Source organism: Artemia franciscana, chromosome 4 (genome assembly GCF_032884065.1).
Source record: "Artemia franciscana chromosome 4, ASM3288406v1, whole genome shotgun sequence".
NCBI classification, from domain to species: domain Eukaryota; kingdom Metazoa; phylum Arthropoda; class Branchiopoda; order Anostraca; family Artemiidae; genus Artemia; species Artemia franciscana.
Window position 1 is genome coordinate 1,072,044 of NC_088866.1, and position 14,910 is coordinate 1,086,953.

At 35.4% G+C, this 14,910-nt stretch overlaps 1 protein-coding gene across 1 annotated transcript in view; it reads left to right on the plus strand.

Annotated features, from left to right (window-relative positions):
- The first annotated feature begins 3,172 nt into the window (after window positions 1–3,172).
- The window catches only part of LOC136025827 (uncharacterized), a 33,019-nt gene continuing 21,281 nt past the window's right edge, over window positions 3,173–14,910 (plus strand). Inside the window, exon 1 of the mRNA XM_065701823.1 lies at window positions 3,173–3,329. Coding sequence (XP_065557895.1) covers window positions 3,321–3,329 — 9 coding nt within the window. The 5' untranslated portion in view covers window positions 3,173–3,320. The remainder of the gene's footprint in view (window positions 3,330–14,910) is intronic.

Sequence of the window (14,910 nt, forward strand, 5' to 3'; positions counted from 1 at the left end):
AACTAAGTTTAACAGAATGGCTATCTCAAAATTTCGATCCGGTGAATTCGGGGGGAAATGTGCGTGGGAGGGGGCCTAAGTGCCCTCTGATTTTTTGTCACTTAAAAAGGGCACTAGAACTATCAATTTCCGTTAGAATGAGCCCTCTTGCGACATTCTAGGACAATTGGGTTGATACGATCTTCCCTGGGGGGAAAAACAAAAAAAAAAACAAATAAAGACACATCTTTTATCTGTCGTCTGGCAAAAAATACAAAATTTCACATTTTTGTTGATGGAAGCTTCAACTTCTACAATGGGGTTCTCTGGTGAACTGGATCTGATGGTGTGATTTTTGTTAAGATTGTATTACTTTTAGGGGGTGTTTCCCCCTATTTTCTAAATAAGACAAATTTTTTCAGGCTCGTAACTTTTGATGGGCAAGACTAAACTTGATGAAACTTAGATATTTAAATTCAGCATTAAAATTTGATTCTTTTGATGAAACTATTGGTATCAAAACCCCGTTTTTTAAAGTTTTGGTTAGTATTGAGCGGGGTCGCTCCTTCTCTACAGTTCGTTACCACGAATTGTTTGATACAGAGTTCCCTTCTCACTGGAAGTGATCTCTGTAGTGGGAATCCGCAGGGGGAAACCCTTTTTCCTGGAATACTTTTAAAGGAAGCATGGGCTATTCCGCGGGAAAGAACAGAGGACTATAGTCCTCGGGTCCCGAGAGAATTAATTTGATTTGAAAAGTAATTTTAACTTAATTGCAAATCTGGAGTTTAGTTTTACATAACAAAAACATAGGTAATACACAATCACTTCATTAATAAAGACTCATGTGTGCTCAATGTCTTATGTCTGTATTAGACTACTTGAACGAAAGGCTTGGTCATAAGAACATTGGGAAAGGTCATTCAATGGGAAATCGAAAGTGCCACTGTATTTCTAAGTTTCAAATATGATTGGAGGTTCACCAGCTCACAAGTAACCTTTTTGTGCGCCCTTTATCCCTTATGGTATCAGATAATCATTTTTAAATACACCTTTTATTCAAAATAGATTGCAAATACAACAACTACGCCCCCAGGGCCAGTACGACCCTTTGGCCCCAGGAACAATTGTCCTAAACTATATCAAGACCTGTTTTTATACATTTAGATGAGACGGCCCGTATGTTTGGTCCTGATTATGCTGTCAGATTGGAGCCCTTTAGAATATTTCACTTTCTCGGGTCTCCCAGGGTTCTCTACGGATATACTACTAAAATGACAAATGTTCCTGAGCATATCAAAAGACTTTATGTGCAGTAGGCTTTTAAAATAATGTATCTGCAATATCTCGATAATGGCTTGAATTTGTTGAATCCTTAAGGAAGTGTTGAGAAGGGGCAAGTGGGCCACAAATTTGGCTTAAGGAGGAGGGAATAAAAATAAATGAAAATATATCATTTGTATCCAGGCTACCCTAATTGAATATTCACCGTGTCCTTAGGTGAAAAGTGGATCAAGTCAAAATTTTAAGTGGGGGAAGGGCAAAAACCGAATTTGCACTTGGTGGATTTGGAACTTTTAAATATTTTGTGTGGAACCGCTTAAAAGTTTTACATTACAAGCCCCTTTGGCACTTAGGACCTCAGTCAAGTCACGAGGTAAGTCAAATATTTCATGTGTACCGAGGTGTTAAAAGTACCGTATCTTCAATATATTGAGGACCGCTTAGTTAATTGAGATCTATTTTTAAAAAGCTCTAGAGTGACCGGGTTTGCCTAAAATATCCACTGGGAGGATGGAGAAGAGAAGGGGCGCTACAAAATTTAGCTTATCTTTTCAAAGTTTCTACGCTCTGAGCCCATATACGACTTAAATGTATACACCTTGAAGTCACCAGGTTAATCAAAAGATATTATATATGCTTAGTTGTAATCCTTGTATATAACGTAAATAGCTTATCAGTACAAATCGTAAATAGCGGATCGTTAGTTTATCAGGAACAGCACGAGGGAAGAAGTTAAAACTCCGAGGGGTTTTTCATGTAAATCTACTTCGAATCTTGTGATTGTTGAAGAAATGAGGGAAAGATACGGTGGCAAACAAATAAATTCTCCAATTTTGTCAAGCAATTTTTTGACACAATTATTTTTCTTTACCGTCTAGTCGTTTAAAAGAGGACTTCTGCATGCCTCAGTAGGGAAGTTGTTGAAGGAGGTGTGTGTTTATTTTGCCTCCGATCATACAAAGCGAAAAAATTTTCAAACAAGCTTTCACGCGCCTATATTTCTACTAAAAAGTTCTTGGAAAGGAAAGAGTGGTTTAGAAGAGTCCGCACTTGAATCCACTTCAAATAATTGAATTCCATCTATCTGCTAAAAGATGATGCTGTGTTGACGATGAAGGGTTTTAAAGGATCCCTACCCCACTTGAGCTTTCCAATAAATTAAATTACAAATCCTTTTGCGATTCTGATTTTAACTAGGTACTTTTTTCTTTGCAGTTTTGCTCAAAAGTTGGTTTTGAGAGACAGAGGGAAGTACAACCTCTTTGAAGAAGAGGGAAGAAGGAACCTCTCTTTGTAGCACCATAATTACAGATTGAAAATACTGACATATTTTTTATTTACAAAAATATTTTATTTTTCCTCCTCTCTGCTACGAAAGTTGACAGTGGAGGAAGACTGGACGGAGTTTTGACTCAGCTTGTTTTTACACAGAGTCAGGACTTGGAGGATTTTTGCATTGAGTCAGGACTTACCCCTTTTTTGCCCAGAGCCAAGACTGAGTAAGTTTTGCTGCTAAGCAGGACTATAATCATTTTTGCGCTGACGCATTATATAATTTTTTTTTTGTTAAGTCAACCAGAAGCCTGATCTTGGGTCGATAATACACTGCGTAAGGTATGCAAACACGAGGGTTTTTTTTGGGGGGGGGGAACAATAATAAAAAGTATTCAATAATCTTACAAAAAGGGGCTCTAAAATGTAAAAAAAAATATTTGAGCTTTAAATTGGGGAGCAAGTTACCGACCCCCTCCCCCTCTGTTGTGCACATCCCTGTCCTGAGCCACAGATTAGTTTGCGCTCGATGATATCTCTTTCTGGTGAAAACATGATTCTCTGACCTTCTTATTAAGACGTTCTTAAATGCTGAAACTTGTTTTAAAAAACACTTCTTGTATATGAAAATTTGACTATAGGCATATACTGCCAGGCCCATATTGCTATCCAGAAGTGGTTTTATAAATTAGAAACTAGTCTCAGTAAACTGGAACACGAAAAGTATAAAAAGGTTATTGCGGTAGTTCCATGATTATTCTTTACAAAGGACGTAGTAAAACACCATGCCTATGGTAAGTCTTTTCTTTTGATTTTTCTCTAATTTTCTTGGAGTATTATCTTTTTGGCAGCACCTTAAATGGGTTGTGCCATTAATGATATGGTGGATGCAAGGAATATTAAAAACTAGAACAGGCGAAAGGTGAAAGGTGAAAGGTGATTTCCCCAGTGAAATGTCTTTGAACGTTATGAAGGTAAGTTTGTTAATTAGGACAAGGATAGAATTAGCTATAGGCAAAATAAACACTCCTCTTAAAGTGAAGTTATAGAGAAGACGAGTTTTTTTTAATGTGTTGGATAAAGCATATTTAGCTACTTTTACGTGCTTAAAAAGAATTAATAAGACATTGATCTTACGAAGAAGACGAAGAATTAATAAGACATAATAATAATTATTTTCTGGCCTTGAGAAGGGTTGGGGGCTGTCAGCCTTATTCATCTTAATTTCTGCTTGTTTTGTGTTTGACTTGGTTATTTATTCAATTTCGATTAGTTTTGTTCTTTAATTTTCTTTGAAAAAGTTCTTTACTTTTTTTTTGTTAGTGGAGTTCTTTACTTTTCTTAGAAAATTTTATTTTAAGGTTTTTTAATTGATTTCTCTTTGTTGGTATTAACACTGTCTTTTTCATGGAAAGAGAAAATAGAATGTCATAGCGACCCGGCTCAATAGTAACCGAAACTCTAAAAAACGGAATTTTTTATAACAATAGCTACATCAAAAGAATCGAATTTTCATGCTGATTTTAAATATATAAGTATCATTAAGTTTAGTCTTACCCATCAAAAGTTACGAGCCTGAGAAAATTTGTCTTATTAGAAAGATATTAGAAAATAGACCCCTTAAAAGTCACAGAATCTTAACGAAATCACACCATCAGATTCAGCGTATCAGAGAACCCTACTGTAGAAGTTTCAAGCTCCTATCTACAAAAATGTGAAATTTTGCATTTTTTAAGTTCATGCTGATTGAATATTTAAGTAACGTTAAGTTTAGTCTTACCCATCAAAAGTTACGAGCCTGAGAGAATTTGTCTTATTTTAGAAAATAGACCCCTTAAAAGTCGTAGAATCTTAACGAAATCACACCATCAGATTCAGCGTATCAGAGAACCCTACTATAGAAGTTTCAAGCTCCTATCTACAAAAATGTGAAATTTTGTATTTTTTGCCACAAGACGGATCACGGGTGCCTGTTTATTTGTTTTTTGTTGTTTTTTGTTTTTTTGTTTGTTTTTTTTGTTTTTTCCCCAGGGGTAATCTTATCGACCCAGTTTTCCTAGAATGTCGCGAGAGGGTTCATTTTAACGGAAATTAAAAGTTCTAGTGCCCTTTTTAAGTGACCGAAAAAATTGGAGGGCACCTAGGCCCCCTCCCACAGTCATCTTTTCCCAAAGTCACCGGATAAAAATTCTGAAATAGCCATTTTATTCAACATAGTCCAAAAACCTAACAATTATTTTATTGGGGACGACTTACTCCTCCACAGTCCCCGTGGGAGGGGCTCCAAGTTACAAACTTTGACCAGTGTTTCCATATAGTAATGGTTATTGGGAAGTTTACATACGCTTTTAGGATAATTTTTTGGTTGGGGGAGGGGTTGAGGAGACGGGGTTACGTGGGGAAACTTTTCATGGAGTAATTTGTCAAGGGGGAAAAATTTCCATGATGGGGCGCAGGATTTCTTAAGCATTTTTTTTAAAAGAACAATGAAAAATAGAATATTAAATGTTTTTCAACTGAAAATAAGGAGCAGCATTAAACCTTAAAATGAATAGAAATCATTAAGCATATGAGAAGTTCACCTCCTAATACCTCGCTCTTTATGCTAAAGTAATTTTATTAATTTCACTATGTATTCTACGGCCTTTGTGATTCAGCGGTCATTCCTAAGGAATTGGGACAAAATTTAAGCTTTAGTATGAAGAGCGAGGTACTGACGAGGGGATCAACCCCCTCATATACGTAATAAAAACATACGAATATAGAAGTTCGTTACGTAAATTAATTCGTAAGTTATGTATATTTTTACTAATAAAAATATTCGTACAAAAATAAAAAGTTCTAGTTGTATTTTTTAATAACCGAAAATTGGAGGGTAACTAGGCCTACTCGCTGCTCCTTTTTTCCCAAAATCGTCCAATCAAAACTATGAGGAATTTATTTAGCCAAAAAAACAAATTAATATGGAAATTACGTTTTAATTATTCATTTGCGGAGAGTCATAATCAAAAGATGCATTAATTCAAAAACGCTCAGAAATGAAATAAAAGAAAACACTGTTTTTTAAACTGAAAGTAAGGAGCGATATTAAAACTTAAAACGAACAGAAATTACTCCGTAAATGAAAGGGACTGTTCCCTCCTCAACACCCCGCAATTAACGCTAAAGTTTGACTCTTTCTCTCAACTCTACTTTTTAAAACAGTAACTGGCTACGATAAATGGGATACAGGGAGGACGACATCCCCGTTCTTATATCTAGCAATTTCTTTCGTTTTGAGTTTGACTTGAATATCAGTTTTATATAAGGAAAATTTTAAGTTCATTATTGGTTTTATTTTTTTTTATTAAATCTACAATCTGTTTCTTTAAACTTTTCGTTCATTGTTCAATGTAACTGCTGGTAGTTTTTTTTCCTCTGCTCAAGACATAGCATCGTCCTTGATTTTTGTTAAAAAAAAACTCATTGTATTTGCATTGTTTTGAATTTTTGTATATGGATAGAAGGAGTTGTCATTAAAACTTTGAAAAGGGCTGGTTCGATTGTGAATTGAAGGGGCTAGTGACTGTTTTGATAGTCTAAAGTCATTGAGAGCAGCAAACCCCCCATACCCTTCATTTCTCCAAATATTTCCAGTCTAAATATTGAGATAACTGTTTTTTTCAGCGTAGTTGAAAGGTCCAGAAATTATGTCTTTAAGGGTGACAACTCCCAACAACCATCAGGGCAAGGGATGTAAGTTTTGGCCTGGGGGCATATAAGATTTTTTGAGAAATTGTGGTTTATAAGCTTAGGAGAAGGCTTATTGGATCGGAAGTCAGAAGTTCTAGTGCCCTTTTTAAGATTCGAAGTGGTCGGAGGGCAGCCTTCCTCCCACGTCGTATTTTCCCCGAATGCATCCGATATAAAATTTGAGATGGCCATTTTTTAACGTAAAAACTTCAAAATGGGCATATTTGATTAGAGATTGAAAGAGTTAGTGCCCTTTTTAATTGTCAAAGTTACTGGAGGGCAACAGGTCTCCCCCAACTGCATGACTATCAGTTCTCCAAACACATTAAATCAAAGTTTTGAGAAAGCCATTTTGTTCAGTTTAGTTGAAAGTTCTGAAAATCTTGTCTCTGAGGATGACAACCCCTCACAGCCCTCAGCAAAAGGGTTGTTCCAGTGCCCTTTTTGACCGTCAAAGTTATCGAAGGGTTGCCGTCCCCCCCCCTGTCGTGTTTCCCCATATGCATCCTTTTGTACCAGTTGTTTGAAAACAGTACATGAATCTTGTAACAAGGCATTTGGGGTTGGTAGAATCCCCCAGAGTCGGGGGGGTAAGGGTTGTAAGTTATGCCCTAGAGGCTTATAAGGTTTTTATAGAAGGTGTGGTTGTGTGAACTTTAAATGAAGCTAATTTTATTGGAAATGAATAGTTCTAGTTCTCTTTTAAAAGTCAAAAGTGATGGAGAGTAAATGTCTCACGGAGAGTAAGAGTCAAGAGTAATTGAAGGGAAATCAGCCACCCCTCTCAAGTTTATCATTCCCCAAAACACATTCGATAAAAATTTTAAGAAGGATATTTTGTTCAGTATTGTTGAAAGGTCCAGTAGTTATGCCTTAGGGGATGTCAACCTCCCCAGATTCCTTAGGGTAAGGGCTCTAGGTTAGGCAATTCATTTATTGTTTACATATAGTATATGTCATTGAGAAAAATATGCTTGTTTTAACTTTACTTTCCAGGAAGACGAAGGTTATTAAGGTGAGTGTTTCAAAGAATGTTAAGGGGAGTGTTGAACTAAATAAAAAGACGCTATATTTATAAGGATTGTCAAAAGGGGGTAACTCAGGAGTAACTGAGTATTTTAATTTTGAAAATTCAAGAAATAATAAGGGAGATGACCAAAGAGCTAACATTTGTATGCTAACACTACTGCTAAAACCACCCCAACTACTACTACCACACTACTCCAGTTGCAATATAATTAGAACTAAATCAAAAGACGCTATGTGCATGCTCATTATCAAAAAAGTATATCTCAAGAAATGATCTGGGTATTAAGTTGAAACTTTCAGAAAATGCTTCAGGGGGAAGATCATCTTACCAAAAGACAATATGTGCACATTATTGCTAGCACTACTGCTACTCCTACATTCAATACGACTACTAATACTACTTCTACTGCAACTACTTGTAAGGCTAAGTCTATTGAGATTTCAGGAAAATTTCAGGAAGTATGTCAACTGCTAAATCAACTCCTAAAAGTAAAATCAACTGCTACGCAAGCGAAGTATGTTAAGGTGAAGCTATTAAGGAATTAAATAAAAAAAAACTAGCTTTCTTAACTGAAAGTAAGGAGCGACATTAAAACTTAAAACGAACAGAAATTATTCCGTATAAGAAATGGGTTGTCCCCTCCGCAATCCCTCGCTCTTTACGCTAAGGCTTTCAATTTTTTTTTAAAAGTAGAATTGTGGCAAAGAGTCAAACTTTAGCGTAAAGAGCAAGGGATTACGGAGGGGACAACCCGTTTCATATACGGAGTAATTTCTGTTCCTTTTTAAGCTTTAATGTCGCTCCTTACTTTCAGTTAAAAATAACTAGTTTTTTTTATTTAATTTCTGAACGTTTTCGAATTAATGCAAGTTTGATTTTGGATCTCCGCACATAAATTAATAAAATAAAATTTGTATATTAATTCTTTTTTTTTGGCTAAATGGCTTTCTCTTAGTTTGATCAGACAATTTGAGAAATAAGGGGTGGGGAAGGTAGCCTAGTTGCCCTCCAATTTGTCGTTCACTTAAAAAGGCAACTAGAACTTTTAATTTTTAACGAACATTTTTATTGGTAAAAAATATACGTAACTTAAAAATTAACTTACGTAACAAACTTTTATATTCTTATATTTTTATTATGTATACGAGGGGGTTTGTACCCTCTTTAATACGTCGCTCTTTACACTAAATCGTAAGATTTGTCCCAATTCTTTAAGAATGACCTCTGAATCAGAAAGGACGCAGAATGAATAGTTGAAATTACTAAAAATACTTTAGCATAAAGAGCGAGGTATTTATCTTTTTCTAAACACCTCGCTCTTTATGCTAAAGTATTTTTAAAGCCCCTCATATGCCTAATAATCTCTGTTCGTTTTAAGTTTCAATGCTACTCCTTACTTTCAATTAAAAAAACGTTTTCATGTTTATTTTTTCATTGTTATTTTATAGTAATGCTAGAAAATCTTGCGCCCTTTTCATTAAATTTTTATTCCCCAATGACATATTCCTCCAAGGAAAGATCCTCCCACATAGCCCCCTCTCCTCAACCCCACCCCCAAACCAAAAAAAAACCTGAAAACGTCTGTACACTTTCCAATAACCGTTACTATATGTGAACACTGGTCAAAGTTTGTAACTTGCAGCCCCTCCCCCAGGGATTATGGGGGATTAGGCCATTCCCAAAGACACAGTTATTATAGTTTTGACTATGCGGAACAAAATGGCTATCTCAAAATTTGGATCCTTTGACTTTGGGTAAAAATGAGCGTGTGAGGGGGCCTAGGTGCCCTCCAATTTTTTCGGTCACTTAAAAAGGGAACTAGAACTTTTCATTTCCTTTAGAATGAGCCCTCTTGCGACATTCTAGGACTGCTTAATCGATACAATGACCCCTGAAAAAAAAAACACGCACCCGTGATTTGAAATTTGAAAAATACGAAATTCCACATTTTTGTAGATAGGAGCTTGAAATTTTTGCTAAAGGATTCTCTGATACGCTGAATGCGATTTTCGTTAAGATTCTATAGCTTTTACCGGATATTTCCCCCTATTTTCCAAAATAAGGCAAATTTTCTCAGGCTCGTAACTTTTGATGACAAAGACTAAATTTGATGAAATTTATATATTTAGAATCAGCATGAAATTCGATTCTTTTGATGTATTCGAAACTCTTTTGAGTTTCGTTTACTATTGAGCTGAGTCGCTCCTTACTACAGTTCGTTACCACGAACTGTTTGATGTTTAGGCGGATGTTGAGCCAAATCAAACGAAGCTTTGAACATGAGGACTATCAAAATGTGACAAAGTAATATCTCAAGAACAACTTATATTATTAAGTTAGACCTTTAAGGGTAAGTTGTGGGGGCTAGGGACTATACAGAAGGCGTTATGTATATACTTTTAACACTATCACTATAGTTACTGTAACTAATGACGCTAAGGGTATTAAGGAGAAACTATTAGGGAATGTTTAGGGTGAATTTCAATAAAAAAATCTAATGCTTGCAGGATTTCAAAAGGTATCATAGGTATCAAAAGGTATCAAAAGATGTCAAATATCAGATGCAGCACCACTCTATAATTACTAGAAATATCCTTGAAACTTGATAATGAGCTAATTCGATCCAAATTAAAGCTTCTATTGCCTTTATTTAGAGTAAAAAGAGATCGGAAGCAAACCTTCTCTCAAGCCAATTCGTTTACCAAAAATATTGAGCCAAAATGTTGAGACGACCATTTTGTTCAGCATAGTAGAACGGTCAACGGTCAAGTTTGACGCTTTCTCACAACTCTTCTTTTCAAAACAGTAAAAAACTTTAGCGTAAAGAGTGGGGCGTTGATGAGGCAGCAGCCCCTTTCATATACGAAGTAATTTCTGTTCGTTTTAAGTTTTAATGTCGCTCCTTACTTTCAGTTAAAAAAACTTGTTTTTTTGTATTTAATTTCTGAACGTTTTTGAATCAATCCATGTTTTGATTTTGGCTCTCCGCAGAGGAATAATTAAAATGAAACTTGCATTTTTTTTTTTTTTTTTTTTTTTTGGCTAAATAGCTTTCTCATAATTTTGATCGAATGATTTTTCAAACAGTTCGTGGTAACGAACTGTAGTAAGGAGCGACCCGGCTCAATAGTAACCAAAACTCTAAAAAATGGAATTTTGATACCAATAGCTATATCAAAAGAATCGCATTTTAATGCTGGTTTTAAATATATAAGTTTCATCAAGTTTAGTCTTACCCATCAAAAGTTACGAGCCTGAGAAAATTTGCGTTATTTTAGAAAATAGGGGGAAACAACCCCTAAAAGTCATAGAATCTTAACGAAAATCACACCATCAGATTCAGCGTATCAGAGAACCCTATTGTAGAAGTTTTCGCTATTGTATTTCCCTATTGTAGAAGCTCCTATCTACAAAAATGTGGAATTTTGCATTTTTTGCCAGAAGGCAGATCACGGATGCGTGTTTATTTGTTTTTTTGTTTTTTTGTTTTTTTGTTTTTTTTTTTGTTTTTTTTTCCCCAGGGGTGATCGTATCGACCCAGTTGTCCTAGAATGTTGCAAGAGAGCTCATTCTAACGGAAAAGAAAAGTTCTAGTGCCCTTTTTAAGTGACCAAAAAAATTGGAGGGCACCTAGGCCCCCTCCCACGCTAATTATTTTCACAAAGTCAACAGATCAAAATTCTGAGATAGCCATTTTATTCAGCGTAGTCGAAAAACCTTATAACTATGTCTTTGGGGACGACTTACTCCTCCACGGTCCCCGTGGGAGGGGCAATAAGTTACAAACTTTGACCTGTGCTTACATATAGTAATGGTTATTGGGAAGTATACAGGCGTTTTCAGGAGGATTTTTTTGGTTGGGGGGAGGGGTTGAGAAGAGGGGGATATGCTGGGGGAACTTTCCATCGAGAATTTGTCATGGGAAAAGAAAACTTCCATGAAGGAAGAGCAGGATTTACTAGCATTATTTAAAAAAAAAATTAAAAAATAAATGTGAAAAAGCTTTTTCACCTGGAAGTAAGGAACAGCAATAAAACTTAAAACAAACAGAAATTATTACCCATATAAGGGGCTCACCTCCTTATGATACCTAGCTCTTTACGCTAAAGTATTTTTAGTAATTTCAACTATTCATTCTACGGCTTTTGTGATTCAGGGGTCATTCTTAATGAATTGGGATAAAATTTAGGCTTTAGTGTAAAGAGCGAGGTACTGACGATGGGGCGAATCCCCTCATATATGTAATAAAAACATGAGAATACAAAAGTTCTTGACGTAAGCTAATTTATAAGTTACGTAAATCTTTTACCAATAAAAAGATTCGTAAAAAATTAAAAGTTCTAGTTGCCTTTTTAATTAACCAAAAAATCGGAGGGCAACTAGGCTTCGCCCCCGCTCTTTTTTTCTCAAAATCATTCGATCAAAATTATGAGAAAGCCATTTAGCCCCCCCCCCCAAAAAAAAATATGCAAAATTTCGTTTTGATTATTCCTCTGCGGAGAGCCAAAATCAAAACATGCATTGATTCAAAAACGTTCAGAAATTAAATAAAAAAAACGAGTTTTTTTAACTGAAAGTAAGGAGCGACATTAAAACTTAAAACGCACAGAAATTACTTCGTATATGAAAGAGGCTGCTTCCTCATCAACACCCCGCTCTTTACGCTAAAGTTTTTTACTGTTTTAAAAAGAAGAATTGAGAGAAAGAGTCAAACTTTAGCGTAAAGAGCGGGGTGTTGATGAGGAAGCAGCCTCTTTCATATACGAAGTAATTTCTGTGCGTTTTAAGTTTTAATGTCGCTCCTTACTTTCAGTTAAAAAAACTCGTTTTTTTTATTTAATAAAAAGAAAAGAGCGGAGGAGAAACCCTAGTTGCCCTCCGATTTTTTGGCTAATTAAAAAGGCAACTAGACCTTTTAACTTTTTACGAATCTTTTTATTAGTAATAGATATACGTAACTTATAAATTAGCTTACGTAAAGAACTTTTGTATTCGGGGTTCATCTCCACGTCAGTACCTCGCTCTTTACACTAAAGCTTAAATTTTGTCCCAATTCATTAAGAATGATTACTGAATCACAAAGGCCGTAGAATAAATAGTTGAAATTACTAAAATACTTTAGCGTAAAGAGCGAGGTATTAGGAGGAGGTGAGCCCCTTTAATGGGTAGCAATTTATGTTTGTTTTAAGGTTTAATGCTGCTCCTTACTTCCAGCTGAAAAAACTTTTCCATATTTATTTTTTTATTGTTTTTTTTAATAATGCTAGTAAATCCCGTGCTCCCTTCATGGAAATTTTCTTCCCCCATGACAAATTCCTCGATGGAAAGTTTCCCCAGTATATCCTGCTTTTTAGTTTGATAAATAAAAAGAGTATGCATAGTGTATGCATATCCGGGTCGTCAAAGAGCAGAGATAGATTCTTTTGGCATTCAGATAGATTATTTTTTATTAGTAATAAATAAACGTAACTTACGAATTAACTAACGTAACTAACTTCTATATTTGTGTGTTTTTATTAAGTATATGAGGAAATTCGCCCCCTCGTCAATACCTCACTCTTTACACTAGCGCTTGAGTTTCATCCCAATTCTTTAAGAATGACCCCTGAATCACAAGGGCCGTAGAAAAAATAGTTACAATTACTAAAAATACTTTGTCATAAAGAGCAAGGTATTGCGGATGAGAAAGAACCCTCTTATATGCATAATATTTTCTGTTCGTTTTAAGTTTTAATACTGCTCCTTACTTCGATTTGAAAAAAAGCTTTTTTTTATTTATTTTCTCATTTTTTTTTTAATAACACTAGAAAATCTTGCGCCCCTTCATGGAAATTCTCTTTCCTCATGATACATTCCTCGATGGAAAAATTCTCCAATGTAACATCCTCCCCCAACCCATCCCCACCCCAACTCGAAAACGACCCCCTAAAAACGTCTGTGCAATTCCCGTTAGCCATTACTATATGTAAACAATGGTCAAAGTTTGTAACTTGCCGCCCCTCCCCCGTGTACTGTGGGGGATCAAGTCGTCCTCAAATACATAGTTATTTGGTTTTCGATTATGCTGAACAGAATGGCTATCTCAAAATTTCGATCTGGTGACTTTGGGAAGAAATGAGCTTGGGAGGAGGCCTTTGTGCCCTCGATTTCTTAGGGCCCTTAAAAAGGACACCAGGAGTTTTAATTTACTTTAGAGTGAGCCCTCTCTCGACATTTTAGCCCCTCCGGGTCGATAAGTTCACCCCTTGGGGAAAAAAAAACAAGTAAACATGCATCCGTGATCTGTCTTCTGGCAAAAAATACGAAATTCCACATTTTTGGAGATAGGAGATTGAAACTTCTACAGTAGGGTTTTTGAATACGCTGAATCTGATGCTGTGACTTTTTGAGGGTGTTTCGTCCTATTTTCTAAAATAAGGCAAATTTTCTCGGGATAGTAAATTTTGATATGTATGACTAAACTTGATGAAACCTTTATATTTCAAATCAGCATTAGAATTTGATTCTTTTGATGCAACTATTGGTATAAAAATTCCAATTTTTAAAGTTTCGGTTACTATTGAGCCGGGTCGATCTTTACTACAGTTTGTTACCACGAACTATTTGATGATATTAAGTTTATTTTTCAGGCCAACTTTATGAGGTATAAACTTAAATTAGAAAATGCGATTAATGGCAGGATTAATAATTGTTGCAGGATCAAGCCAAGCTATGGATTCTCATAGAAAAACTCAAAATGAGCTATAATTAATATAAGTAGGGCTGATAAACTCTACGCCATCTCAAGACCAGAACAAAATTTGTGCTTTACTGAAAACCTTTCAGAAAACCTCAGAAAACCTTAAATTCTTTCACTATTTTACTTTAAACTGTAAGAAATTAAAATTCTAAGGAATATATGTCAGTAAGCATAAATTAAACTAACAATCCACGGTTATTTGCTCCAATTTTCCAATTTTCAAACAAATGAGCCCTTCTATCCCCCACACACATTTATGCGAGAACACTATCCATAAACATATTGTATGTTATTAATAGGCAAGTAGCATAACTTACAGCCTTTGCTTTGGGGCCTGTGGGTGGAGGTGTTCACATCCCCTAAGACATAATTACCGGGCATTTCAACTGTAATAAACAAAATAGCCATCTCAAATTTTGATTTGTTGTGTTTGAGGAAATGATGGGTTTGTGGGAGGGGGGATGGTTGTTCTATAATAACTTTTGACTCTTAAAAAGGACAATAAAAATTGTAATTTCTAATCGATTTAGCTCTATACGAAATTTCCACGACAACTCTTGGTCAGAAGAAAATACATTGTTCCCCATCCACTAATAAACTGCCCATGATTATATATTTTATTTTATTTTTCTATATGCGGTAGTATGAACTTTGGAGGACTCTAATACATCCCTCAAATACATCCAATCAGAATTTCAAGATAGTCATTTTATTGAAAATAGTCTCAAAATTACGAATAACTATAATTCAGGGTTTAAAAACCCCACAGCCCACTGAACTATGTCTATAAGCTATGTAAGTTGTCCATTGTTAACGTAAAAGTTTTTTTTATCAAACAGTTCGTGAAAACGAACTGTAAGTAAGGAGCGATCCG